General features: G+C 37.9%; 10 protein-coding genes across 11 annotated transcripts in view; 7 read left to right on the top strand and 3 right to left on the bottom strand.

The window, feature by feature from the left end:
• Positions 1-9961, bottom strand: part of LOC119546925 — a 33571-nt gene extending 23610 nt beyond the window's left edge. The window contains exon 1 of one of the 2 annotated variants that reach the window (XM_037853558.1): positions 9842-9961. The gene's annotated coding sequence lies outside the window, so the exon portion shown is untranslated. The remainder of the gene's footprint in view (positions 1-9841) is intronic. The other variant, XM_037853559.1, reaches the window with a different exon arrangement.
• Positions 1092-1690, top strand: LOC119546930. The gene is made up of 2 exons (XM_037853566.1): positions 1092-1481; positions 1535-1690. The coding sequence occupies exons 1-2, from the start codon at positions 1092-1094 to the stop codon at positions 1688-1690; spliced, it is 546 nt and encodes a 181-aa protein (XP_037709494.1).
• LOC119546166 lies at positions 4325-4941 on the top strand. The gene is made up of 2 exons (XM_037852285.1): positions 4325-4726; positions 4786-4941. Exons 1-2 carry the CDS (start codon positions 4325-4327, stop codon positions 4939-4941), a joined length of 558 nt encoding a protein of 185 aa, XP_037708213.1.
• On the top strand, positions 5927-6625 carry LOC119546165. The gene is given in 3 exon segments (XM_037852284.1): positions 5927-6301; positions 6370-6406; positions 6409-6625. Coding segments are annotated over 3 exon segments (531 nt in total). The 3' UTR covers positions 6528-6625.
• On the top strand, positions 6973-7567 carry LOC119546933. The gene is made up of 2 exons (XM_037853570.1): positions 6973-7296; positions 7359-7567. Exons 1-2 carry the CDS (start codon positions 6973-6975, stop codon positions 7521-7523), a joined length of 489 nt encoding a protein of 162 aa, XP_037709498.1. The 3' UTR covers positions 7524-7567.
• On the top strand, positions 7736-8407 carry LOC119546931. Its single transcript, XM_037853567.1, has 2 exons — positions 7736-8117; positions 8181-8407. Exons 1-2 carry the CDS (start codon positions 7776-7778, stop codon positions 8358-8360), a joined length of 522 nt encoding a protein of 173 aa, XP_037709495.1. The 5' UTR covers positions 7736-7775; the 3' UTR covers positions 8361-8407.
• Positions 9962-10546: 585 nt separating the features above from the next.
• On the bottom strand, positions 10547-11386 carry LOC119546934. The gene has a single exon (XM_037853571.1). It carries the CDS (start codon positions 11212-11214, stop codon positions 10861-10863), a length of 354 nt encoding a protein of 117 aa, XP_037709499.1. The 5' UTR covers positions 11215-11386; the 3' UTR covers positions 10547-10860.
• Positions 11387-18680: 7294 nt separating this feature from the next.
• On the top strand, positions 18681-20435 carry LOC119546928. Its single transcript, XM_037853564.1, has 2 exons — positions 18681-19111; positions 19885-20435. The coding sequence occupies exons 1-2, from the start codon at positions 18790-18792 to the stop codon at positions 20376-20378; spliced, it is 816 nt and encodes a 271-aa protein (XP_037709492.1). The 5' UTR covers positions 18681-18789; the 3' UTR covers positions 20379-20435.
• Positions 20424-21649, bottom strand: LOC119546929. Its single transcript, XM_037853565.1, has 2 exons — positions 21239-21649; positions 20424-20773 (listed from the first exon to the last, which is right to left on the bottom strand). The coding sequence occupies exons 1-2, from the start codon at positions 21525-21527 to the stop codon at positions 20457-20459; spliced, it is 606 nt and encodes a 201-aa protein (XP_037709493.1). The 5' UTR covers positions 21528-21649; the 3' UTR covers positions 20424-20456.
• Positions 21642-22616, top strand: LOC119546927. Its single transcript, XM_037853563.1, has one exon. It carries the CDS (start codon positions 21723-21725, stop codon positions 22614-22616), a length of 894 nt encoding a protein of 297 aa, XP_037709491.1. The 5' UTR covers positions 21642-21722.
• The last annotated feature ends 1527 nt before the right edge of the window (positions 22617-24143 follow it).

The following is a 24143-nucleotide window of genomic DNA, read 5'->3' as shown; positions in this document are numbered from 1 at the left end:
TTATAACAAATTTAAAAGTATATTTCAATTTTTTTTTAGAAATGAAGGAGAATCAGAGATAAATGTTTAATTTCTTCGCTTGAACAAGCACATTAAGATAATAATATTCGTAGATTAGTTATAATAACTTATTGTAAAATTGCCTAATAATAATTAAATAATATCAAGTCTAGACATATTAAATAAAAAATTAAATCAGCCTTAAAAAGTTTATGGATTCTGCTAAAAATCCACAAACATTTTAGTAGAGACATTGATCATAAAAGCATCTTTTTTTATATGTGGGTTATATTCCTGATGGACTTGACATTCGGGCTCACTTTGATGAATCTGCAATCAAGTATAAGGTGTCAGACATTTTTGTAAGGATGGTTTGGCTCATGTGTAAAATCGGAGCTTCGTCAACATAGAAATAATACTTAAGATATATTAACGATATTAACGTTCAAGCTATAATGGAGTTTTGGAAACCAAATGCTAAAACAAAAACAAAATTGTACGACGATGGGATATCAATTACTTAGACGTGTTTACAAAAACATACAGTTTAACTTATAAGTAAAGAGATATAGAAAAGCACGCTAATGTTATTTTGTTGTGTCCACCTAAATCGGTATGTTAAATTAAATTAAGAATAAAAACTTTTAATTAACGTACAAGATGGTAGATTGGATTTTCGATGAAAATTATCTGCCACCTTTTGTTCCGGTCGGTAAATTTAGAACGGTCACTGAATATATCACCCAAAAGCGATTAGCAACACGTTTTGAAGCACATCGCGATATTTTAGCCTAACCCTAAGCAATTGCAATAAAAATAAATACAATAAGGAGGAAAAAATTTTTTTTTAAATCTTGACAAACGGAAACATGACGTTATAAAATGAATAAAATAATTAATTGGGACAAGGTTTAAGTCTAATTTATTCGCTTCAACGATCACATTAAGATAATGGTACTCGTACCCGAGTAATAATTATTAAAATTATATCAAATAGAGCCATCTAAAATAAAAAAAACTCGTTAATTAGGCTGAAAAAAGTTTATTGATTCTGATGAAAATTCAACAGCATTATATTTCAAACATTTGTCATGAGAACGTCGTATTTTATATGTGGAATATACGTCCTTATGGACTTGGCTAGTAGCGATGAACGCAGCTTTCGGATTTACTTTGACGAATTTTCAATCAAGTATAAGGTGCCAGACATTTTTGAGAAGATGGATTCTACTTTGGTTCAACTGAACAATCGGAGCTACATCAACGCAGAGATGATACTTAAAAGGGATGTTGCCGATTTGAATGTTCGTGCCATTATGGAGTTTTGGAAACCAAAGGCTCAAACAAATATGAAATTGTACGATGTTCGTGTGGATGGATGTAACTTACTTCAAAGTATTAACAAAAATAAACTCTTTAACTTCTATGTGAAGAGCTTTAAAAAGCACGCTAATGTTATTTTAAAGTGTCCACTTAAAGCGGTACGTTAAATTATGTTAGAATTGAACCAACCTAAGAATGTACACTTTTTCAGAACTTCAGCTACAAGATGGTGGATTGGTTTTTGGATGAAAATGATCTACCACTGTTTGTGCCACTCGGTACATTTCGAACGATCACTGAATATTTTACCCAAAAGCGATTAGCAATACGTGTTCTTGTACATGGCAAAGTTTTACCAAAATCTTAATCCCTTGCGTTGCAATATGAATAAATTTAAAATAATGGAGATAAGCCGTACATAAATACGCTATTATGTTGTACTTAAACCGTTATCAGATACCCGTTACTCAGCAAGGCGACTGTTTCCAAGATTGCACACCACGTCACTGCGTCACCTATCGTCGGTTTTTATACCCGTTACTCGTAGAGTAAAAGGGTATACTAGATTCGTCGGAAAGTATGTAACAAGCAGAAGGAAGCGTTACCGACCCCAAAAAGTATATATATTCTTGATCAGAATCACTAGCCGAGTCGATCTAGCCATGTCCGTCTGTCCGTCTGTCCGTATGAACGCTGAGATCTCGGAAACTATAAGAGCTACAATACTGGGATTAGGCATGCAGATTCCTGAGATTCCTGCGCAGCTCATGTTTATTTCAAAAGAGTGCCACGCCCACTCTAACGCCCACAAACCGCCCAAAACTGTGGCTCCTACAGTTTTGATGCTAGAATAAAAATTTTAACTTAAATGTATTGTTCTCATCAATACCTACCGATTGACCCAAAAAAAAGTTTGCCACGCCCACTTGAACGCCCACAAACCGCCCACAAACTTCAAAAAATCGTTAGTATGAACGCGGATATCTCGGAAACTATCAAAGATAGACTATTGGGATTTCAGATTTAGATTCCGTAGCCTTGTACGCAGCGCAAGTTTGTTATGCGAATATGCCACGCCCACTCTAACGCCCACAAACCGCCCAAGCCAGTGGCGCTCACAATTTTCGTGCTAGATAAAAACTGAAATGTATTGGTCTCGTCAATACCTATCGATTGATCTAAAGAAAACTTTGCCACGCCCACTCTAACGCCCACAACGCTTAAATCTGTCTACCGCCGGTAGGTGGCGCATTTACTCCCTGCATATCTCCTTTTTCCTTTGGTCCCTTTAGCTGAGTAACGGGTATCTGATAGTCGAGGTACTCGACTATAGCGTTCTTGCTTGTTTTATTTGCTTACATCTTTTTAATTGATGATTCTTAAGAATTTTTGGCATGTAGATATTGATAATAGAACGTGGGGGCTAAACAGGTTTTACCGTTATGGGCGATAGAGTGGGCGTGGCACCCTGCTGAAATAAACTTGCGTTGCGCAAGAATCTCTAGAATTTGCAAGCCAAAACCAAGCTTTTAGCTTTTATAGTTTCCGAGATCTCAGCGTTCATACGAACGGACAGACAGTCGGAGCGACGGACATGGCTAGATCGGCTCGACTAGTCATCCAGATCAATGATATATATATTTATGGGGTCAGAAACACTTATTATACCCGTTACTCGTAGAGTAAAAGGGTATACTAGATTCGTCGGAAAGTATGTAACAGGCAGAAGGAAGCGTTTCCGACCCCATAAAGTATATATATTCTTGATCAGGATCACTAGCCGAGTCGATCTAGCCATGTCCGTCTGTCCGTCTGTCCGTCTGTCCGTCTGTCCGTCTGTCCGTCTGTCCGTCTGTCCGCCTGTCCGTCTGTCCGTCTGTCCGTCTGTCCGTCTGTCCGTCTGTCCGTATGAACGCTGAGATCTTGGAAACTATAAGAGCTACAATACTGGGATTAGGCATGCAGATTCCTGAGATTCCTGCGCAGCGCAAGTTTATTTCAAAAGAGTGCCACGCCCACTCTAACGCCCACAAACCGCCTAGAACCGTGGATCCTACAGTTTTGATGCTAGAATAAAAATTTTAACTGAAATGTATTGTTCTCATCAATACCTACCGATTGACCCAAAAAAAAGTTTGCCACGCCCACTGTAACGCCCACAAACCGCCCACAAACTTCAAAAAATCGTTAGTATGAACGCGGATATCTCGGAAAATATCAAAGATAGAGAAATGGGATTTCAGATTTAGATTCCGTAGGCTTGAGCGCAGCGCAAGTTTGTTACACGAATATGCCACGACCACTCTAACGCCCACAAACCGCCCAAGTCTGTGGAGCCCACAATTTTCATGCTAGATAAAAAATTTTAGCTGAAATGTTTTGGACTCGTCAATACCTATCGATTGATCTAAATAAAGGTTTGCCACGCCCACTCTAACGCCCACAAGCCGCCCAAGCCTGTGGCGTCCACAATTTTCGTGCTAGATAAAAAATTTTAACTGGAATGTATTGGTCTTATCAATACCTATCGATTGATTTAAAAAAAACTCTGCCACGCCCACTTTAACGCCCACAACTCTTAAATCTGTGTACCGCCGGTAGGTGGCGCATTTGCTGCTTGCATATCTCCGTTTTCCTTTGGTTCCTTTAGCTGAGTAACGGGTATCTGATAGTCGAGTTACTCGACTATAGCGTTCTTCCTTGTTTTTATCTGTTAAATACTATCCACAAATCTAGTATACCCTTTCAACAGGTAAAAAAAATATTTAAAAGTAAAAAATAAAAACAAACATTTTGCTTATGCCATATTAAAAGCTTCGCAGATCTAAAAGGTGGATATAATATTTTTTAAGCTTTTATCTATAAAAACTATTCCAATTTGTGGAAATTATTTTATTACCCAGCAACGAGTTCTTAATTGGCCGGATGTACTTATAACGTGTGCAGAATAATATTATGTGTATTAAAGCAGCACTCCAAGTAGTAATCGAGTGACATTAAAATGAAAGCATTGGCCACATATGCTTTGTTCTGGATAATGTGGTTCAACAACCACATTTGCTTAAAAAGTGAGGAGCGCAACTTCAGAATAAAGTTAGATGAGTTTTCAGTGAAATATAAACTTCGCGATTTGATCGAGAATATTGATTTCCGCATCGTTCATCTTAACAATCGGAGATATGTTGATGGTGAGATGATGCTGAAGTCTGATGTGAAGGATATACTAATGCACACAGCTATGGATTTTTGGAAGTCAAGCAATAAAAAGAAACTCAAATTATATGATGTTCGCTTGGATGCATGTCAGTTCCTGAGGACAGCCCATAAGAATGGATTGTTCAATATTTACGTAAAAAGCTTCAGAAAACACACAAATGCTAACCTTGCGTGTCCCTTAAAAATGGTAAGCAACAACCAGTTATTACGATTTTAATTAAGTCAATAATGTATACATTTTCTTAGAATTATAGCTATACCTTGAGAAACTGGCATATGGATGAAAAGGATCTTCCTCCGTTTGTTCCTTTTGGTACATTTCGCACTATTACCGAGTATTTTACCCAAGAGCAATTAGCAGTACGGATTGTGTCGCAAGGAAAAGTAATTGCCAATAAGTAGAGGGTATCTGTATAAGTTTTTTATACCCGTTACTCGTAAAGTAAATGGGTAAATTAGATTTGTCAGAAAGTATGTAACATGTAGAAGAAAGCGTATCTGACCTTATCAAGTTTATATATTCTTGATAAGGATCACTAGCAGAGTCGATCTAGCCACGTCCGTCTATCTGTCCGTCAGTTTGTTTCAGCAGGGTGCCACGCCCACTCTAAAGCCCTCAAATTTCCATTGCGCTAAAACCCGTTTACCACCCATATTTTTTAATATTTTCGAAAAATGTAAATGATATTTTGTTTTGATTAGAATTGTCTAACTACATCCCAAAAATTGTTAAATTCGGTACATTCATTAAAAAGTTATAAGCAAATAAAGTGTAAATTCTTCGTAGCAGGCGCTTTTCTACTTGTATAAATCTATTTCCCTCGCACTCTCTATGTGCTCCCAGTACTGAGTAGCGGGTATTTGAAATTCAGTGGAATCGACTAAGGCGTTCTTCTCTTGTTCTTACTTATGCTGTTTTTACATTTTAGTCTTATTTCTTACATTTAGTCTTATCGTTATTAAAACCTAAATAAACAACCAATTAAAAAACAACTAATAAAATTAAAGTCAAACTTGGCAAACGTTAATTTTTAATCTTGAATTTCTTTATTACGAAATTTCTTCGCCGGATGAGGAATATGCATGTCTTGATAAATTACTAAAACGAATAAACAATTTTATGTAAAAGTAATATTTAATTTTTTTTTCATATCATTTCCGTTTATAATAATGATTATATCATTGTTTTTTTTTATTATTTTTTTAACTAGTAATTTAGTCAGAACATTTGATAAAAAATATATTTTATATATTATACATGCACTAATGGTAGCTGGTATAAAAAGGAAAATGACAAAATGAAAAACTTCATACAAAATGACTTGTTCATTAAATTGTCAAAATAATCATTAAAAAAAACTTCAGCATTGCAATATAACCGTTCAAAATGAAAGCTTTATTTTTGAAACGCTGGTTCTTAATTATTAATTGTGTGAGCGCATCGCAGAGAAACTTTTATATCCTTGATGATGTCAGCACTAAAATTTTGAACAAGGAAACAATCGAAAAGTTGAGCTGTCAGGTCTTTCAAATTGATAATCGCAGTTATGTAAATTGCCGAATGTTGCTAGATCGCGAAATCGGTAATGTTGATGTTCGGACAGTATTGGAGTTTAGGAAGCGAAATGGTCCAGCAATGAAGTTATATGATGTTCGATTGGATGCTTGTCTTCTTATGGGAAGTTTTCATAAAAATCGATTTTTGAATCTGTATTCAAAGAACGTTAAAAAACATTCCAACTTGCAATGCCCTCTTAAAGCGGTGCGTACAACTTTCGACCCAAAAACAACTATAAATAACAAATTAAACTGAGAACATTTATTCTTTAGAACTTCAATTATACTCTGAAAGGACTCTATATGGACGAGCCGGTTTTCCCTCGTCTGTGCCCTCTGGATCATTCCGAAGTCTAAGCGAATTTTATTTAAACAAATCATTGATGGCATCCCGTGTAATAACCCACGGAAAAGTCACACATAGACTTTGAACAATGTAAGCCAGATATTTTAAATAAAGACTTCGAGTACCAATGGATTAAATTATCTCTTTATTACCAAGTGTGATATATCAATCAAAAAAATACATCACCGATTTAATTTTATTTTATTGTTTGATTATTATTTCTCATTTCATGCTTATGTATAAAAAAACCAATTAAACTTTTTTAAAGTCATTAGCAACGGAGTTACCATGTAATTCAAAACCAATCAAAAATTCATTATTTATTTTAATTTTAAGAGTGCAGGGTTAAAACAAATTTCACATTTCGATGTAGTCATATACTATTTATTCGCTAAAATGAAACCTCCGAACATTTTATCTGCGCTTGTCCTGATTTTGTGTAATATCATTCTAAGCCGTGTCTGGGCTAAAGTAAGTATTGTTTAATGGAACTAAAAGTTAAGCTTTAAAAATATATTTTGTTTAACAAGATGGAAGCATACATGACACAAATTAAGTGTCCCACCTATTATCCAGAGCTTGTGAAAAATGCTAGCTGTCATTTAAATCGAACATCCAAAGATTCTGGATCATCATCATACTTTGCAGAGTTTGCCTTGTCAGAAGATGTTAGTGACGTCAAAGGCATTTACGTATTTTCCCTAAAACGAGGCGCACACATAACCAACTACACTGCAATGGAATTGGACTACTGCCAGGTCTTAGATTCTCTACAAACACAGTTTTTACTAAAGATGATTGCCGATGAGCTGCGAAGAGTTTCAAATTTTCCCCTCCAATGTCCGTTTAAAAAGGTAAGTTAATATTTTTTAAAGTAAAACAAAGGCGTTTATAAATTTATTTATTTTCTTTTAAGAATAACAGGTATCACATTGATGGTTTTACGATCAACTCAAAGTTAATACCCAGCTATGCGCCAGAATTGAACTTTATATCCGACTGCAATATATTTGTTAAAAAACGCAAAGCCATTCAATTAACTATCCACGGTCGTGTAGTTCGTAGCCGATCGGGTCGTTAACGAAATGTTTATTTTCAAAACAAAGTCCACCGATACTAATGGCATCCCGTGTACACTAATTAAATGAATTGTTTTAATAAATTTTAATGGGCAATAAACTGTCAAAACAGAACCATAACATTTAAAGGCTTTTTGAAAATTATTTTCCATTTTTATAAACTCAGTGGCATTAAATCAGTCAACAGTACGTTTTTAACGGCAGTCATGAATTTTTGGTTTTGGATCTGCTGCTTCTTTCTCATACTGAAATGTATGAAAAGTGAAGATCGAAATTTTCGAGTCATCATTGACCAAGTTAACATAACCAATCTTGATCGAGATGTTTATGAAAAATTTGATTGCGAGGTGTACCACGTGAACAATCGCACCTACATGACCTCGAGTCATACTTTCACACGAACGGTTGATGAAATTAGTGTGCATGCTGCCCTGGATTTTTATAAGCTGAACAGTAAACAGAAAATGAAACTGTATGATGTTGAGTTCGATGGATGTTACATACTGGAACATGCTAACAAAAACCGTTTGTTCAATATGTATGTGAAAAATTTGAAAAAGCATTCAAATGTGAAATTTCAGTGCCCCTTTAAAGCTGTGAGTATATTTTTGAAAAAAAAAAACATTAGAACATAAAAATTTTTCTATTTTCTTTCACAGCATGTAAACTATGAAGTGAAAAACATGTCGATGGATGAGCAGGACTTCCCCTCTTTTGTACCACTTGGAAATTTTCGATCCTTAATCGAGTATATAATAAATAGGAAATTGAGAGCTAGAATCACCGCCAGCGGAAAAATTATCCCGTATGCAACAGATCCGTTCAAGATCCTAACATAATGGATTTTAAATAAAACTACAAACTTAGCTAAATTTGCTTTGTTAAAAGTTATATACCAATGCAATCAATGTGCTTTCTTTTAAAAAGGAACAAAATTCGCTAAAGTACTGGTTATGAAATTTTTGAGAAATGTTTTTTCTTATTGTGTAATTTTTTCCTCTGATTACAACATGTGCTACTTTTATCATCTTCATAATGCAACAGATGTGATAGATTAGTATACAAATTGATTTGCTCATAAAAACAGAGTTCCTCTTGCTTATCAAGGTTGATAAAGGCTCAGCTCGTGTTCTTTTTTGTGAAGAGATAATAGCAAACTAATTCAACTTCTGTTTTTTTTTTTACTATTTTATACATTTTTCATTGCTCACATTATTAGGGTTATACGTTTGCGAAAAGTATGCAAACTATGTTTGCAATAAAAACAAGTTTTCCTAATGTACCACCTTGGGTGCCATCTATTCTCTCTTTCTAAAAAAAAACAACTTAAAGTTTCATATTAATGGATTATACGTGCGTTTCTACCGTTTTATGCAAATATAACTAGTTTGAATGAAAGAGACTATGGCAAAGGAAAAGTTCAACACAATGGGAAAATATGTAACCTAATGCAGCATGTTCCTAACCATTCTGTTGAATATTTTATACCATAAATGTAATGATTTATTGCCGAATTTCTACTTTTTGCGAAATATGTCATCCAAGGGGACATCAATTACTTTAGTTTAAACATCCTGCCGTCAACAAACGCTGCACAAAAATATGAGCCCCGAGTTGAGGGGCCAGAGGTTAATGGATGGGGATTTTGTGTGCAAAGAGGAAGGAGATTCAGGGGTTACGGGAGGTTCATACAAGCTTCAATGTACATTTTCCATATTTTTTCGTTGTTTTTCAACGAAAAGAACTTGATTACACGTGCGCTAATTTAGTTGCACGCGAAAACATGCGAGTAATCAAAACGGTTGCTGAAGTGCCAGACCGCCAGACCCTTAACTCAACGGAGAGCACCCACCGCGGAGCTCCTTTGCCTTTCAGTACGAGTATGTGTATACCTTCGCTTTATATGCACCTCTCTACCCCACAAATGTACCTACATATCTTTCAGTTTTCCCCCGGCCAGGACATCCTTAACCCGTTGGCGTTGGAAATTCGAGTTCATGGCATGTTCATGCATGTTGCCGGTTGTTGGCCCTGTGCGCACACAAATTTAATTTATACACACACACCGTCTATATAAATTTAAATACAAACTTGCACATTTTTTATATTTTTTCCGGGCCCCCACACACATCGTGGCAATATGCAATGATGGGTGGAGCAAAAAAAAATATGCAATAAATTTTTAATTTAAATCAAGCCATCACGCTTTCCCCAACCAAACTCCCAAGTGCGAATCGGATTTGGGGTCGGGAATTATGAGAAAGCTGGGCTTACAGGGTTTATTAACATATGAATGCAACTTTTATGTATATGTATTTACCTGTATCCTTTTGTAGGCTCCGCGGAACAACAGCCGAGTGCTTTTTGGTGGGCTTCGAATGAGCTTCGGTAGTTTTAATGCTAGAACTCATAGATGAATTTGACTTGGAATCCATCCAGCCTGCAAGAAAATTGTAAGAGTACACTTAAATATGTATTTTTGACTGTCATAAATCCTACTTAGTAAAAATTGAAGATTTTAGGTTTAGGGAATTCCCTAAAATGATGTTTAGTAATTAAAATTCTTAATAAGAATTTCTTATTTCATTTACCAGACAACTTTTTATATAAGCAAAATATGGTATTTCAACAAACATTATAGCATACAAGAATTGGCTTCATATATTTTGAATAAAATTAAGAGGAATTTTGATCATGTGTTTTATAAAATTGCCTTTCGAAAGGCATGCCCATTGATTTTTCTTAACTATGGAATACATTTTAAGCCCCAATGTATTATCGTACTATTATTATCGAACAGGGACCCCAATTCTTGAGACTTACATTTTTAAAACACTACTGAGACTATAATGTTCAAATGGCAAAAAAAGCACTCTTCCACAAAGTACATAAATATCATTGAAATTTGAAATTTGAAATATTTGGTAAACAAAATATTCAAGTAATCTCAAGAGAACTTTCAAAATAAAGGTCTCATATTACAATTCTTTATGGACACTGGGTATGAAAGTAAAACAAATTTCGATATCTTTACAAAACTTTATTATACACGAAAATTTTAAGAAAAACATTTAAATTTGACTCCATCCTAGGTGCACTATTATTAATTTCATGTATCCTTCGTAGCACATTTAAGGATAGTCCCAATAATATTACTTAGCATCCACATCGACCATCCATCCTAGCTGCATTTTTCGAAATTTCAAGTATCCTTCCTAGCATGTTTGAGGATAGTCCCAGAAATATTACTCAGCATCCACATCGACCCTTCATCTTAGCTGCATTATTCCAAATTTCATGAATCCTTCCTAGCCTTTTTAAGGATATATCCCAGAAATATTACTCAGCATCAACATCGACCCGCATCGCCTTGCAGAGATCCCTGAGCTGCTTGCTCGACTCCTCCATTTCGGTGCGCAGCTGGGAGAGACTGATCTGCATCCGGGCCATGCGCATGTCGCCGGCCTTCAGCCGCACCTCCTGGTTGGCCGTAAAGCCGGCGGCATCCCGACGACCTTGCGGCGGACGCTGGCGATGTGGGTGGCGTGGGCGTGGGTGTGCTTGTGGGTGGCTTTGGGTGGGACTGCGGGTGCGAGTGACCAGGCGATTGGCAGCTGCAATGACGTCGTCCTCGTCCCCTTGGTCGAGGCCATTGCTGGGGCTGCAGAGCGTCTTCGTCTTCGTTTCCGGCATTGTTTTTTTAGAAGGGGTTTAGAGAATAATAGACGTCTTCGTCGTCGTCCAAGTCGTTTGTCGTCACAGGAATTTTGTTTGCCAAAATTACATATGAAGACTGGCTGGTGGGCAGACAAACAACAATGTGTGTTGCGTATCGAATTGTTTCAAATTGTTTGCCTTACTTGTGACATCATGAACATGGAATGCTGAGCTCGCACAGGATATCCTATGGTGTGGTATTTTGCGGTGGCCACCACGCAGAAAACTTTGCCATTGGGAAGGGGGCAACAACATGTGTGCTTTGGAGCATACCACTGAACTTTAATTACAATTAACCGCAAATGATGTAGCGCTGCTTGTGACGGCGGCGGTGGCGGTGGGTTGCGGTCATATAGCGAGAAATGATGATAACAACAAGTCTTTTTTACCCGTTTCTATACGATTTTAAAGTGCTCTTCTACTGGTACATTTCAAACCATATTTTAACAATATTTTTAAATACTTTTGAAAATTAGGTATCTTGCTGGTGTGCGTTAAAAACTAATGATTGAAATACCTAATTTTCCAAAATATTTAAACATCTAATAACATTGTTAAGGAATTTTTAAAGTAGCAGTAGTAGAGAACTTCGGATAGAAACAGGTAAAAAAAACTTGTTATCATCAAATCTCGCTATATGACCGCCACTTATAAATTGCGACAGTCAACTATCCCCTGTTTTTTTCACCACAAAAATACAAATTGTTTGTTAATGAAGACAACAAGTTTTTCTCAGTGCCTCATTTTCAAATTTATAAAAATAGAAAGAAGTTTTAGCCATCTCGAGGTCATGTCGAGTCTCAGTCTCGACTTTATGCCAACAAACAAAACGGAGCAATTAGGCATCACTGTACATGAATGTTTCATGTAGGCAACTACAATCATTAGAAGAAAAATGAGGGTCTTGATTATCGATTGAACTGCGTTACCCAGCAGCGCTATAACTAGTTTGGAATTATAGGGCTACAAGAGAGATTAGCTTTGGAAAAATGATCAAGCCCCTAGTGTGTTGTTGGTCTGAGTTCTGCTTGGATCTCTATCAAAGTTCCCGATGCAAATAACGCACACTACTACATAAGACATGCAAGTACACTGAAGCCTCTTCGCTTTTTTTTGTGTGGTGCCATAATGTCAAGACTTAAACTCCCTAAAGTCCAAGCCGACATGACCTCGAGTTTACTAAAACGTAATACAAACAAGGAAGAACGCTATAGTCGAGTACCTCGACTATCAGATACCCGTTACTCAGCTAAAGGGACCAAAGGTAAATGGAGATATGCAAGCAGCAAAGCGAGATTTAAATGCGCCACCTACCGGCGGAAGACAGATTTAAGCATTGTGGGCGTTAGGGTAGGCGTGGCAAATTTTTTTTTGGATCAATCGATAGGTATTGACGAGACCAATACATTTCAGTTAAAATTTTTTATCGAGCATAAAAATTTTGAGCGCCACAGGCTTGGGCGGTTTGTGGGCGGTAGAGTGGGCGTGGCATATTCGCATAACAAACCTGCGCTGCGTACAAAGCTACGGAATCTAAATCTGAAATCCCAATACTCTATCTTTGATAGTTTCCGAGATATCCGCGTTCATATTTACGATTTTTTGAAGTTTGTGGGCGGTTTGTGGGCGTCCAAGTGGGCGTGGCAAACTTTTTTTTGAGCCAATCGATAGGTATTGCTAAGAACAATTCATTTCAGTTTAAATTTTTACTCTAGCATCAAAACTGTAGAAGCCACAGTTTTGGGCGGTTTGTGGGCGTTAGAGTGGGCGTGGCACTCTACTGAAACAAACTTGCGCTGCGTAAGAAGCTCAGGAATCTGCTCGCCAAATCTCAATAGCCTAGCTCTCATAGTTTCCAAGATCTCAGCGTTCATCCGGACAGACAGACGGACAGACGGACAGACGGACAGACGGACAGACGGACATGGCTAGATCGACTCGGCTAGTGATCCTGATCAAGAATATATATACTTTATGGGGTCGGAAACGCTTCCTTCTGCCTGTTACATACTTTCCGACGAATCTAGTATACCCTTTTACTCTACGAGTAACGGGTATAATAATTTGTATCTTTTCTTGAAGACAAAACCAAATCAATTTTAAAGGTAAAATCTTTCTAATAGTGTAACTAAAAAAAACTAAAAAGAGGATCGACCTACCTCTCCATTAAAATCAAGCAACACTCCACTGAAATACCTAAAAAAAAATCCCAGAAATTATATACCAGTTTCTTTAGACTTTTAAATAATTTCAATAACTTAATTTCTATAAAGCTTTTAAATGTCTAATTGGACGTCCACAAACAATAACTAATTTAAATCAATTACTTAAGTTATAAGTAATAATCAATTCCTGTCTTCCATAATTGATATCGACGTCTCTGGCTCCAGTAGCCATGCCAATGCAGGATACTCAAAAAAGTGGAAATAAACCTATTAATGTATCAGGAGTTCCTGCACACAGATACTCGCACACGAGGAGGCAAGAAAACAGGACACGGGCGAAGGACGAAGGACGAGGGGCGTATCTGACCACATGGGAGGACATGGCATGCAATGGCCTGGCCAACTCAACTCATGCCATTCGAATGCGGTGAAAAAGGAGGTGTATGGGGGGCAGGCCTGCAATTAATTAAAAATACATGCACCGTGAACGAGTTCCAGACATCCCGGCTGTCCTGCCTCCTGCAGCTGCATTAATTTGACCGCAAAATAAGCCAAGTGTTCGGTGCAAGGCAACTATGGCAAAAGCCATATCGCACAGCGAATATTTTCTTTATAATATGCCAACGCTAAATACATTACACTCGAGACCAGCAAGTTGATGTCCTGTTTTTATTAAATCCCTCCTCTTTCTCTTTCTCTTCATTTTCATTTACTTTTTATATTTTTTATTTCTTTACGAAAACCAAGGGGTCAGCATGTGGCAGGCAGGGAAAAGTCCTTGTCCTGCTGTTCGTGCTGCGTAAGCTGCGTTCATTTGTAAACAACATAGTCATCGCTGGAAAAACAATAACAAGCCCGGCCAGGAAAATAACAGCGAAAGTTAGAGTACATATAAACATGCTGAATAATTAAACACGCTTTGCAAGCCTGAGCTTGAGGGCTTAACAAATCATTTAAAAAATGATTTTTTTCCACATCACTAAAATACATGTTCTTTTGTATTTTATACAGGCTAAATTTAAGCGAATCTCGGGAGATTACAAGCGCAACATTCCGAAGATATAATCAGCAATCTGAAATCAGTGGCCCTCTAATCGGAATTTTCTTCTGTCTTGAAATTACATATCCTGAATTTGTACATATGGCAAAAGACAAAAGCCATGGCAAATTGCGTGGCTTTTTGCTGATACATACATATATGGTACGCAGAGTATGGGAAAAATAAGCAAGGCCAGGACATCAAATAAAGTTAAGCAAACAAGAGCATTAAGTGCATTGATGTTGTTATTGCTGTTGTCTGAGGACCCCCGGCACTCGCTTCCTAGTTCTTAACCCGCCACCGAGGTCCTTCGATGCCTTCCCCGATTTAAGGACAACTTCATTAGGCGAGTGCTCGACCGGCTCCATGCAGCCTGGTTGCTGTCCTTCTATCTCCTTTACCGTTTTCTATTGATTTTCCTAGCAATATTTTCATTACGTTTATTTTACTCTCCTTTATCCTATTTTTTACGCGGTATTCCCGCGGGTATATTGTAATCCAGGAAATTTATTCAAAAGGAACAATATATGGGGAAGCTCAAGAACTTTCATAGTTCATTTTATTTATTATAATACTTGTCTGTAGATTTTTTATTAACATTTTTCGCTCTTTTGTGTTTAAGTCCCAGGTATTTCTTATTGCAGGTAAGTGAGCAAATTCTTAAAAAAAGGTAAAACCAATGAAGAGGATTGCATCATGTCTTTTTAAACATTTTAAGATTATAAGAACGAGAAAAGAAACTTGTTCAGGTATTTTCTTTAGACTATCACATTAATATAGCCTGTAAAATATAGTAGGCAAGTCTCTAACGAACCAAGTGCCGGGTATTTTACGGTCGGGTTACTCGACAATTTAACGTTCTTACCCGTTTTTTTCCTTCTATTTTGTATTTGCTCGTGATGTTTTTGCTTGCAGACACCGTGAAGAGTGTCAAATGCCATTAAATGCCAACTAACCAGCAGCGGGCCATGTATAAGCGCCAAGTGGCCAGGTGAGAAAATAGCCAGCTACTGATTGCCACAAGGATGGGGAATCGGAGGGGATCCTGGCTGGGGATTCACCCGGAAATTTCACTTACCTCTTGCCATAGACAAGAGTGGCAAGCGTTTGACAACGCTTTGAAGACCCTGGCAGGTGTAAGTGAGTGTGACATCAACTTCTATTTTGTTTGTATAACAGAATGGACCTCCTTCTTCCACAACATCACAGTACTCGCTAGAGATGTCAGCAGAAGTCAGTCTAAACGTTTATCAGTGAGCTTTGTTTTGACTTTAAAAATCTTAAAAAAATAATACTTATTAAGTATTTACAAATACTTTGATTATAGTTTGTAGTTTGAATAGTTTTCAGTTTAATAAATTGAATCTTCAAAAACTACTTGGAAACTAAAATTTAACTATGCGACGATCTTGACCAATATTTCAAAAAACAAGTTGAGAAATTATGAGCCTTATGATTATATGGCACGACGAAAATCCGATTCTTGCCAGGCGCTAATTGAATGCATGCTGGGCCACTCGCAAGTCCTTTTTGCTCCTGCAGCATCCCAAACTGCAGGCTTTGGCCAAGATGATAAACGAGCCGACCCAGAGTAATAGGAAACAAACAAGCATTAAGGCAAAAATATCTCTAAACAAATATTATTTACGAGCTGGCCAAGACCGAAGCGGCCAGACTGGAACTTTTGGCAACGGTTAGACGCCTACTATATTTGCCCAGTTGCACCATTTGGGCTATATAGATTTATATATATATATGCATATTTATCGTGCGGCACCGAGAATAATCAGCAACACCTCATAAATCCAAAAAAAAAGAAAAGAGGCCGACACAATTTTAGACAGCGTAATCAGGAAGGTTGCCAAAAAACCAAAAATATGGGAAGAATAGACAAGAAGACAAAGGGTGCGAATTTAATTAACGATAATTTCAAATGAGAACAGCAATTAATTTAGTGGGGTTCAACATACGTTTTAGGTTATGGGATTTAACATACATAACACAGAAAAGTTTATCTTGGAAAAAGAAGTGTGTTGGAATGACACTACATCTTATTTGTATTCCTGGTTCAAAAAAAATTTAAAATTTTTAACATTGTTAAATTCTTAGCACAAATGCTAAGCTATAGAATCTTTTCCGTAGGTTGACATGAGTTTTTAAAATAGATTCAGTCAGTAAATACGATTTCCTAATCTACAAATTACATTTAACAAAAATAACAAATTTAGACTACTTTATACAAAGTTTACTTTTTTTCAAATGTGATGTGACTTTTTGGAAGACTAAAACACCATTTTAAGTTTTTTTTTAATTTACAAACAAATATTTCTTTTCTCATTTTGAAAAATTATAATTTTAATGGACAGAGATTAAAGTAATCTTCTTAAAGCCGCGCGGCTTTTGATGAAACGCATTTGCGAAATGGGCTTTGTTGAAATCCAATATATGAAACCGACAGCACGATCGATTTGTGAGCCCCTCGGTGCAGCCTCAAAGTAGGCAGCACAAATAAAGCTTACCATACAGCCCGAGGGGTGAAGCTGGAGGATAAAGGATGGCGGTCACTCAATCCCAGTTGTTCTGCTTCAACACTTTCGCACAAACACCAATCAACTGGCAGATGAATCAAGCGCAGGCGTTGGCTGCCCAGTTAAGCCCACTCTGTACACCCACACCATACATACCACCCCATACACCCAACTCCCCTGCTTTTTTGGGCAGGCGACAAAACTGCGCCACAGAAGGGCAAAAGCTGTGGCAGAGAATGCAGTCCATGGCAACAGAGCATCAACAGCATCCAAAGGCAAACACACTGGCCGGCACATGCGAGTGGAAAATCAATAAAGTGTACGTTTATCTTATTTTCTCGTCGCAGGGACACTGAGATTCCCACTGCCTGTCGTTTTATTCCTCTCCTTTCAAATATATGAATATAAATCTTCGGCGCACTTAAGCCTTTTAAATGATAACAATGGCAGGAGCAAAAGATGCATCCCACTCCCTACCAAAAAAAAGTTAAGCACGACCACTGAGTAGCAGGTGCGCACTGGACGCAAGAGGACTTACTATGGGTACCCACCCACTCTCCACAATTTCACCCCCCCAACAAATGTGCGTACTGTCCACATGCCATACATATATATATTTATATATCCCCAATGCTTTAGCAGCCAACTCGAGATATTCCATGAATTTATTATGTCCCTGCCTTTAATAGAGTTTCATCGAAAAGTTTTCCTCGAACAAATTATGAAATATACGGAGACAGCTTTTTGCCATTGAACGGAAATTGTGGTTTAAATCTGGGGGTTGAATTTGGTTCTAAAGCGAATATGAAAAAAATATATATCAGATAATAAAATAACAGTTTATGGTTGGCCAGGATCGAAAGTTTTTATTTTCAAGAATTTATTGTGCTTTGGACATTAAAGAAAATAATGGATCTAAAAATGTATGTGAAATTCAATGAATCGTTTAAACTTTGACTTTACAGAAGTTTGTTTCAAAGGTTAAACATTACTTTTTAACTGCGAATATCTTAAAAAATAGAAGTTACGTTTTGTCATTAAATGTAATATGAAAATATGAAAAAATATATATCAGATAATAAAATAACAGTTTATGGCTGTGCAGGATCAACAGTTTTTATTTTTAACAATTTATTGTGCTAGGACATTAAAGAAAGTAATGGATCTAAAAATTCATGTGGAATTCAATGAATCGTTTAAACTTTGACTTTACAGAAGTTTGTTTCAAAGGTTAAATATTACTTTTTAACTGCGAATATCTTTAAAAATAAATGTTACTATTTGTCATTGAATTTAATATGACTCTTAAAAAATAAAGAAAGAAGGGAAGGAAGATATTTTATAAGGCTACGGACTGTATGTTTTCAGTACCTACTTCTTTTATTTTCCCAACCTTTTTCACCTGGCAAATGCAAACTCATTTTCAGAGCAGCCCTCTGCTTTGGTTTGGTTCTTAAAATGCACTTATGCAAAATAACATTAGTGCAGTAGACCGTCATAATTGTCATTTTAGACAGGGAAATCCATAGACCAGATTCGACCCTGAAGTGTCGATGGACAGAAGCCTTTGGACCTGCCGGCCAGACAGGATAGGAAATTGCTTAATTTAGCGCAAAAATTATCCACTGGCCAACGAGGCTCAATTGCAGGGCTGTCAGGGTCGTTTGAGGCAGATAAAGCAACCCTTTGGCTATACAAATTCGGACAGACGGGTTTTGAAATGACACGATTGGTAGGAAATAAATTTAACTCACTTTATACTCTCACACTCATGATTTTCACAGTAAAAACACACTAAATCCGACTAAAAGACCTCCACATGCTGAGTCCAAAGAGTGATGCTTCTGGAGATGATAGCTCTCCGGTAATTGCACAAGTGGAAAACAATTTCGGAAATGAAAATAAAGCTCCACCTATTGGCTGGAACATTGAAGATAAGGATGGCCAGGTTCCTAATAACCCGATTCCCGGCTACCTAAAAGAGATCCATCTGAGTCATAAGCAGATCAGCAAGCGCTTCACTGAGCTTCTGAATTTGTTCGAAGACTACACCAAACTTTTAGACAGCGAGCATGTGCATCATGTTGGCGTTCCATTCCGGCTGAAGCGAGTCCTATCCGAGCAATTAGCTTTGAAGGCAGGTGAGATGCGTTCCATTATTTGCACCCCTATTGTTGTAAGGAAACAAAGAACCTGGTCACAAAGGTCCAACCAGAAAGACATTTTTAATTAACTCGCGCAATCGACCGTTTTTCTTGACGGTTTTCATTCATTTAGCTGAATGGACTTTTCACAGCAGAATCATAATTCATTTTATTATTAAAATATGTTCACTAGCGCTCTCTCAGTTGCGCTCTTTATTCACGATGTCAAAACAAAACCTTTCTAAACAAAAGAACACACAAAATTTTCATAATGAACTAAAGATATCAATTTATGTTTAAAATATTTGTAATATACATTTAAATTTGAAGATTTAGGACCCGAAATCAATGTCATGTTAACTTTTGTCGTGGATTTAAATTGCGTTTTGGAAATCATTCAGTCTTAATATCATGTTAGTGCTAACTGACTGAAAACTCTTTAGTGGAGCTAATGTTCTAGTTAATTTTTTCGAACGACAAAACAAATCTTAAAACAAAAAGTTGGCCCTTTCAGACCCAATTTTATCTGATCTGATAAAAAAATCGTTCGTAAAATTAAGATCAAATTGACAAAACGAATTTGTCTTACCAAACAATTTAAGTTCATGTTAACATTCTCTGGCAGATAACAAACTAGAACCTTGACAACACATTGAGAAAACGGAACCTATTTGAACTTTTAAATTTAATTTATTGGTTTGCTGGCATCCTTAGAGCTAAATGTATAAACATGTTGCTACATGTTTGCTTAATATCTTTGATCTTTACAGAAGATGAAAATTTGGAGCAGAGAGCATCATCAAGTCTCACTCAACTATCGGATGTTACGTTGAAACCCTCTTGTGAGGTGAGCAGTCAGACTTCTTGGAGTGCCGTGGATCAGAAACAAGCCGAAGGTACCGATTTGGAGGCCAAGTTGGCCGCTGTGGGCAGAACTGTTGACCCGGAAAGGGAGAAGCCGAGCAAGGTCCTGCAGCACACGATCCACATCGAGGTGGAGTCGGTGACCTCGGCCACGGATATGCAGAGGGCCCCGCTGCGCCAAAGGATGTGGCAGGTCCTTGTGCAGACTGGGGATACGATAGTCGCCGGCGCCTACTTGATTGGCGAGAACATAACCTTTGCCCTTTTCATTGTCCTGTGCATGTGGTGCCTTTACTTGTTGTTGAGTCACTTCTATGGCTTCCTGCACACCAATGTCAACCAGCAGATCGACTTGAAGCGCAGCTTGGTGCGCGGGCCTCAGCCCAAACCGTTGGGATAAAAGCTTTAGTTTCGATCTTGATTGATTAAATAAAAACACTGGCTATTTGGAATATTAGAGGCCCGTTGTCTTTGGAATTTATCTCAACATATTGGGGGTGCAACAACACATGATGGCGAGACTACAATATAGCGCCGATGCAAAATCGGTCAACATATAGCAAAAGCGATCGGCTAACGGCGGTCGATTGAGTACATTCGGTATTGGCACGGAAATAGCATCGATGAAAACCGTGTGGCGCGTCAGTTCGCAGGGTGCAAGAGTTGGGGCAAAATCCACAGAACACGATCTGAGCCGTCGGCGCGGCTGCTCCGTTTGCACTCCGATCGAGTGGATACTTTTCTGCCCATCGCATCCATCCTTCCTGAAGATCTCAACGTCGTCTTCGGAATTTTCTGTGGGTTTCAAAATGTATCAGAGTTCTTTGGTTTTAGAGAGGTAAATGAAAAATCAACTAGAAACATCAGCGCTCGGCAGCTTCCCGTTAAGCGGGCATATGAAACAGCTCTGCTCGTTCTCTGCCGCCACACAAACAGCGTACAACACAGCGATAAGCTACCCAGTGCATATTACTCAAACAAATAAAAGATACAATTTCCGACAACTGAGATACATTCATAGTTATGAAATAAAAAGGAATCAAAATCTGTTCCTTTAATCTTGATACTGTAAATTCTATATTTTATCTTTAGACGGCGAAATCTATCTTTAATAGTTAGTTCTTTTGGGAATAATTTAAGAAATACGACCGTTAACAATTTTTTTCCTATAAGTTGTTGAAGTCATCAAATAAATTTTTATAACCACTGCTCAAAGAACGACCGATTTTAAGGTCCCTACATTGCAAAGCAAGTTCTTACCTTCTGCCAATGCCTTGGACATCCAACCATACCAATTCCTTTTCTTGGCCTCGGCTGGGCGCGATTTTGAAGTGGTCTGGAGAGTGCTCGAACTGGGTGTTATGGCCACATCACTGCCCTCCACGTCAACAAAACATTCGTCGGCCTGAAAGCCCAAAATGTCGAAGAGCCGCTGGCAGGTGTTCTTCTGCTCGGATAGTTTGAGCGGCTCATTAACGGCATCCTGAACCAAATCGCCAATCAGCAAGTTAATGACGATCGCAGTCTGTGGTGGCTCCCTGCACGCCATGGAGTTTATAGCGTCCACAGATCAAATTTTGAAAAGTTTCGAAAAATGTTTTACAACCAACTGAAGCCAACATAATTTCGGCCATACGAAACGAGCGTTGACAACTATCACACCGGAAGTAAATTCAGCTTTCAGTTTTGGTATCCGCACATCATACAGAAAATTCCCAGTTTTCGAAAGCAGAAAAATAAATAAATGAATAAAAGAAAAAACAAGAACGATGAAGGCGAAAGCCTGTCATCATCGGATTCTCAAGATCAAGTGATCATAAATATGCCACCAGCCGTTGAAAACGCCCATGTTGTGTATCTGCCAGATGCGAATTTAGGCGCCACTGAGACGGAGTCTCCAGTGAATCCTGACCAGGTGAAGTCTCCATCGAGTTCGGATCAAATGGTGGGCAAGCGTGTGACTTTCGATATAGATGAAACGCCCAGTACGAGTGGGCAGTCCGCAGGAAAGAGACAACAGCTTATAACTGAGGATCTTCAGACCAACATATCTATCCCCATCAGGGTAGAAACCCCTAAGCAATCGCATAATGTACTGCTCTATTGCTTCTCCCGCAATGTGGATGGCATTGAAGGGCGCCAGGAATGCCGTCCAGCGGTTTTTCTACCAATTCCGCAATACTCCGAACTGGGCACCCAGACGGCTGAGTTAGTATCACAACCCCGACGATTCCGTTTGGATCTGACAACCCTAAGAACAGATCGAAACCGTGCGCCCTGCGAAAGATCCCAGCACACGATCACCATCAGTGGCAACAATCTGCCGCCCAATCCTCCCCAGCTTCGGCAAACGATATGTGCGCGAATTGGTCGCTCAATTGGCGATTGTTTTGGAGCCTTCTGCCTGTGCCTGCAGGTCAACAAGGACTGCGTCTTCTGTCTGGGCTTCTTTGTGGCCTTCGTGGTCAGTTGCAGCTTCCTCACCGCCTTCTTCTACCGCACCCTCAGCTTCACCGCATCACCGGTCCGGGTGGCTGCCAGTCCAGTGAGTGGCACCTCGCACTACGAACTGGCCACTCTGAGGTTCAACGGGGGTTACTACTATATCTACAATAGTAACCAACAGAAATTTATGTAGCCCAATTGGTTTTGAGTTTTATTTTGGTATGGGTCTATGGAGTTTATTGATTCAAATCAAATGGTATTAGCATAAAAATGAAACCTTAAATTTCTTTACAATTATCAGAAAGAATTTGTTGTATTAAAAGTATTCAATCTAAAACTTCCCTAACTTGAAAAGCCAAATTCTGACATTCTCACCTGATTTGAAAATGTTCTTAAAAAGTAGAACATTTTTGAAGTTGAAAACATTTTTATTTTACTCTAATCAAGTTGAATCGGCGGTGTTTATATTGTACATCTCAACAAATAAACTATTAGTCCAGTCAGTAGTGTATACTTATCAAAAAGTTGTTAAATAAGCTCAATTTAACATTTCCTTTCTCACCATTTCGTTCTAATATTGAGAACATTGACACCAAAATGAACTTACACGGTTTTTAAGAACGAATGTTCTCAATTCAAGAACAATGTAGTTCTCTCTGTCATTATAAATCCTTTTTATATTCAAAAATGTTTTCATAACTTTATTGTCTGACATTATACTCCTTATACTTCCTATGTAAGACAAAAGTTTACGTTGTATAACATGTAGTAAAAAAGTCTTAAATGCTCATTCCAAAGATTTCACGTTTTCAGACTATTTTTAGCTACCTCGAAGAAGGTCGGATGGCGCAACTTAAGAAATCCAAACAAACCGCATGACCAGGTTCAATCAATGGTCTTTCCAGCAGTCTTACTGGTTGTCATGGACTCCAAAGTTTGCAGTTCGCTCACCCCGCTGCCGTATTGGTACTGCCTTTTTTCTCGCAAACTTTTGAATTTAACTCTAGACAAAACGTCATACTACGAGGGTACATATAGCGAGGGTGGCAGAGTGGGAAAAATTGCCGAGAGTAGGCCTTGTCCGGCTTGACTTGACTTGACAATGGGTCACACAAAAAGTCGGCCTTTGGGTACGGGAAATTGGCCACAAAACGTTCGTCGCCTGCTGTGCCAGGAGCAGGCGGTCGCCAACTTTTTGGCAAGATGCCCGGGCACAAAGGAATTATTGTTAATATAGGCAATGCCCGCCAGGCCCGGCCAAAACGAAAGCCAGCGGGCTACAGAGGCAGCCACTGACCGGGGGTACGTCTTTTCAATATAATTTATTTATGAGAAATATGGCAAATATTCTTTGGAAATTATATGCCCAAATAAATAGCGAACTTCAAATGCACTTCTGGAAGATATTTGCGGTTTTCTCAGGCGATTGTGAGATATTTTATGGTTAAAAATATGTGTTTGTTGAAAATAACTTCAGAACCTTAATAACTAGATAAACTAAATGTGTTTTTATTGCACTTTCCAGAGAAATACAATAAATCTTTAAAATTTCTTATTAAACTTTGAATATTTTTTCAAGCATAAATATATATATAAGAATATTTATGATACATAGACTGCCATTCTCCTTAAAACAAATCTTTTTTTAAATTTCACTTATATGCAACTTAATCGTTTAGTAATCGAAGCCAAGTTAAGAACTACCCTGCCTTTCCAAAAG

The sequence above is a fragment of the Drosophila subpulchrella genome, chromosome 2L, assembly GCF_014743375.2.
Source record: "Drosophila subpulchrella strain 33 F10 #4 breed RU33 chromosome 2L, RU_Dsub_v1.1 Primary Assembly, whole genome shotgun sequence".
NCBI lineage: Eukaryota > Metazoa > Arthropoda > Insecta > Diptera > Drosophilidae > Drosophila > Drosophila subpulchrella.
The sequence above is the reverse complement of the archived record's forward strand: the minus strand, read 5'-3'. Positions and strand labels throughout refer to the sequence as shown.

What these genes read in the sequence shown, in the direction of transcription:
- LOC119546927 (XM_037853563.1), top strand. Translation starts at nt 21,723, where the DNA reads ATGAATAAAAGAAAAAACAAGAACGATGAAGGCGAAAGCCTGTCATCA.
- LOC119546931 (XM_037853567.1), top strand. Translation starts at nt 7,776, where the DNA reads ATGAAAAGTGAAGATCGAAATTTTCGAGTCATCATTGACCAAGTTAAC. An exon ending in TTCAGTGCCCCTTTAAAGCT is followed by an intron (nt 8,118 to 8,180) that starts GTGAGTATATTT and finishes TTTCTTTCACAG; the next exon opens with CATGTAAACTATGAAGTGAA.
- LOC119546166 (XM_037852285.1), top strand. Translation starts at nt 4,325, where the DNA reads ATGAAAGCATTGGCCACATATGCTTTGTTCTGGATAATGTGGTTCAAC. An exon ending in TTGCGTGTCCCTTAAAAATG is followed by an intron (nt 4,727 to 4,785) that starts GTAAGCAACAAC and finishes ACATTTTCTTAG; the next exon opens with AATTATAGCTATACCTTGAG.
- LOC119546934 (XM_037853571.1), bottom strand. Translation starts at nt 11,214, where the DNA reads ATGCCGGAAACGAAGACGAAGACGCTCTGCAGCCCCAGCAATGGCCTC.
- LOC119546928 (XM_037853564.1), top strand. Translation starts at nt 18,790, where the DNA reads ATGCTGAGTCCAAAGAGTGATGCTTCTGGAGATGATAGCTCTCCGGTA. An exon ending in GCAATTAGCTTTGAAGGCAG is followed by an intron (nt 19,112 to 19,884) that starts GTGAGATGCGTT and finishes TGATCTTTACAG; the next exon opens with AAGATGAAAATTTGGAGCAG.
- LOC119546930 (XM_037853566.1), top strand. Translation starts at nt 1,092, where the DNA reads ATGAGAACGTCGTATTTTATATGTGGAATATACGTCCTTATGGACTTG. An exon ending in TAAAGTGTCCACTTAAAGCG is followed by an intron (nt 1,482 to 1,534) that starts GTACGTTAAATT and finishes ACACTTTTTCAG; the next exon opens with AACTTCAGCTACAAGATGGT.
- LOC119546933 (XM_037853570.1), top strand. Translation starts at nt 6,973, where the DNA reads ATGGAAGCATACATGACACAAATTAAGTGTCCCACCTATTATCCAGAG. An exon ending in TCCAATGTCCGTTTAAAAAG is followed by an intron (nt 7,297 to 7,358) that starts GTAAGTTAATAT and finishes TTTTCTTTTAAG; the next exon opens with AATAACAGGTATCACATTGA.
- LOC119546929 (XM_037853565.1), bottom strand. Translation starts at nt 21,527, where the DNA reads ATGGCGTGCAGGGAGCCACCACAGACTGCGATCGTCATTAACTTGCTG. An exon ending in GTCCAAGGCATTGGCAGAAG is followed by an intron (nt 20,774 to 21,238) that starts GTAAGAACTTGC and finishes TGAAACCCACAG; the next exon opens with AAAATTCCGAAGACGACGTT.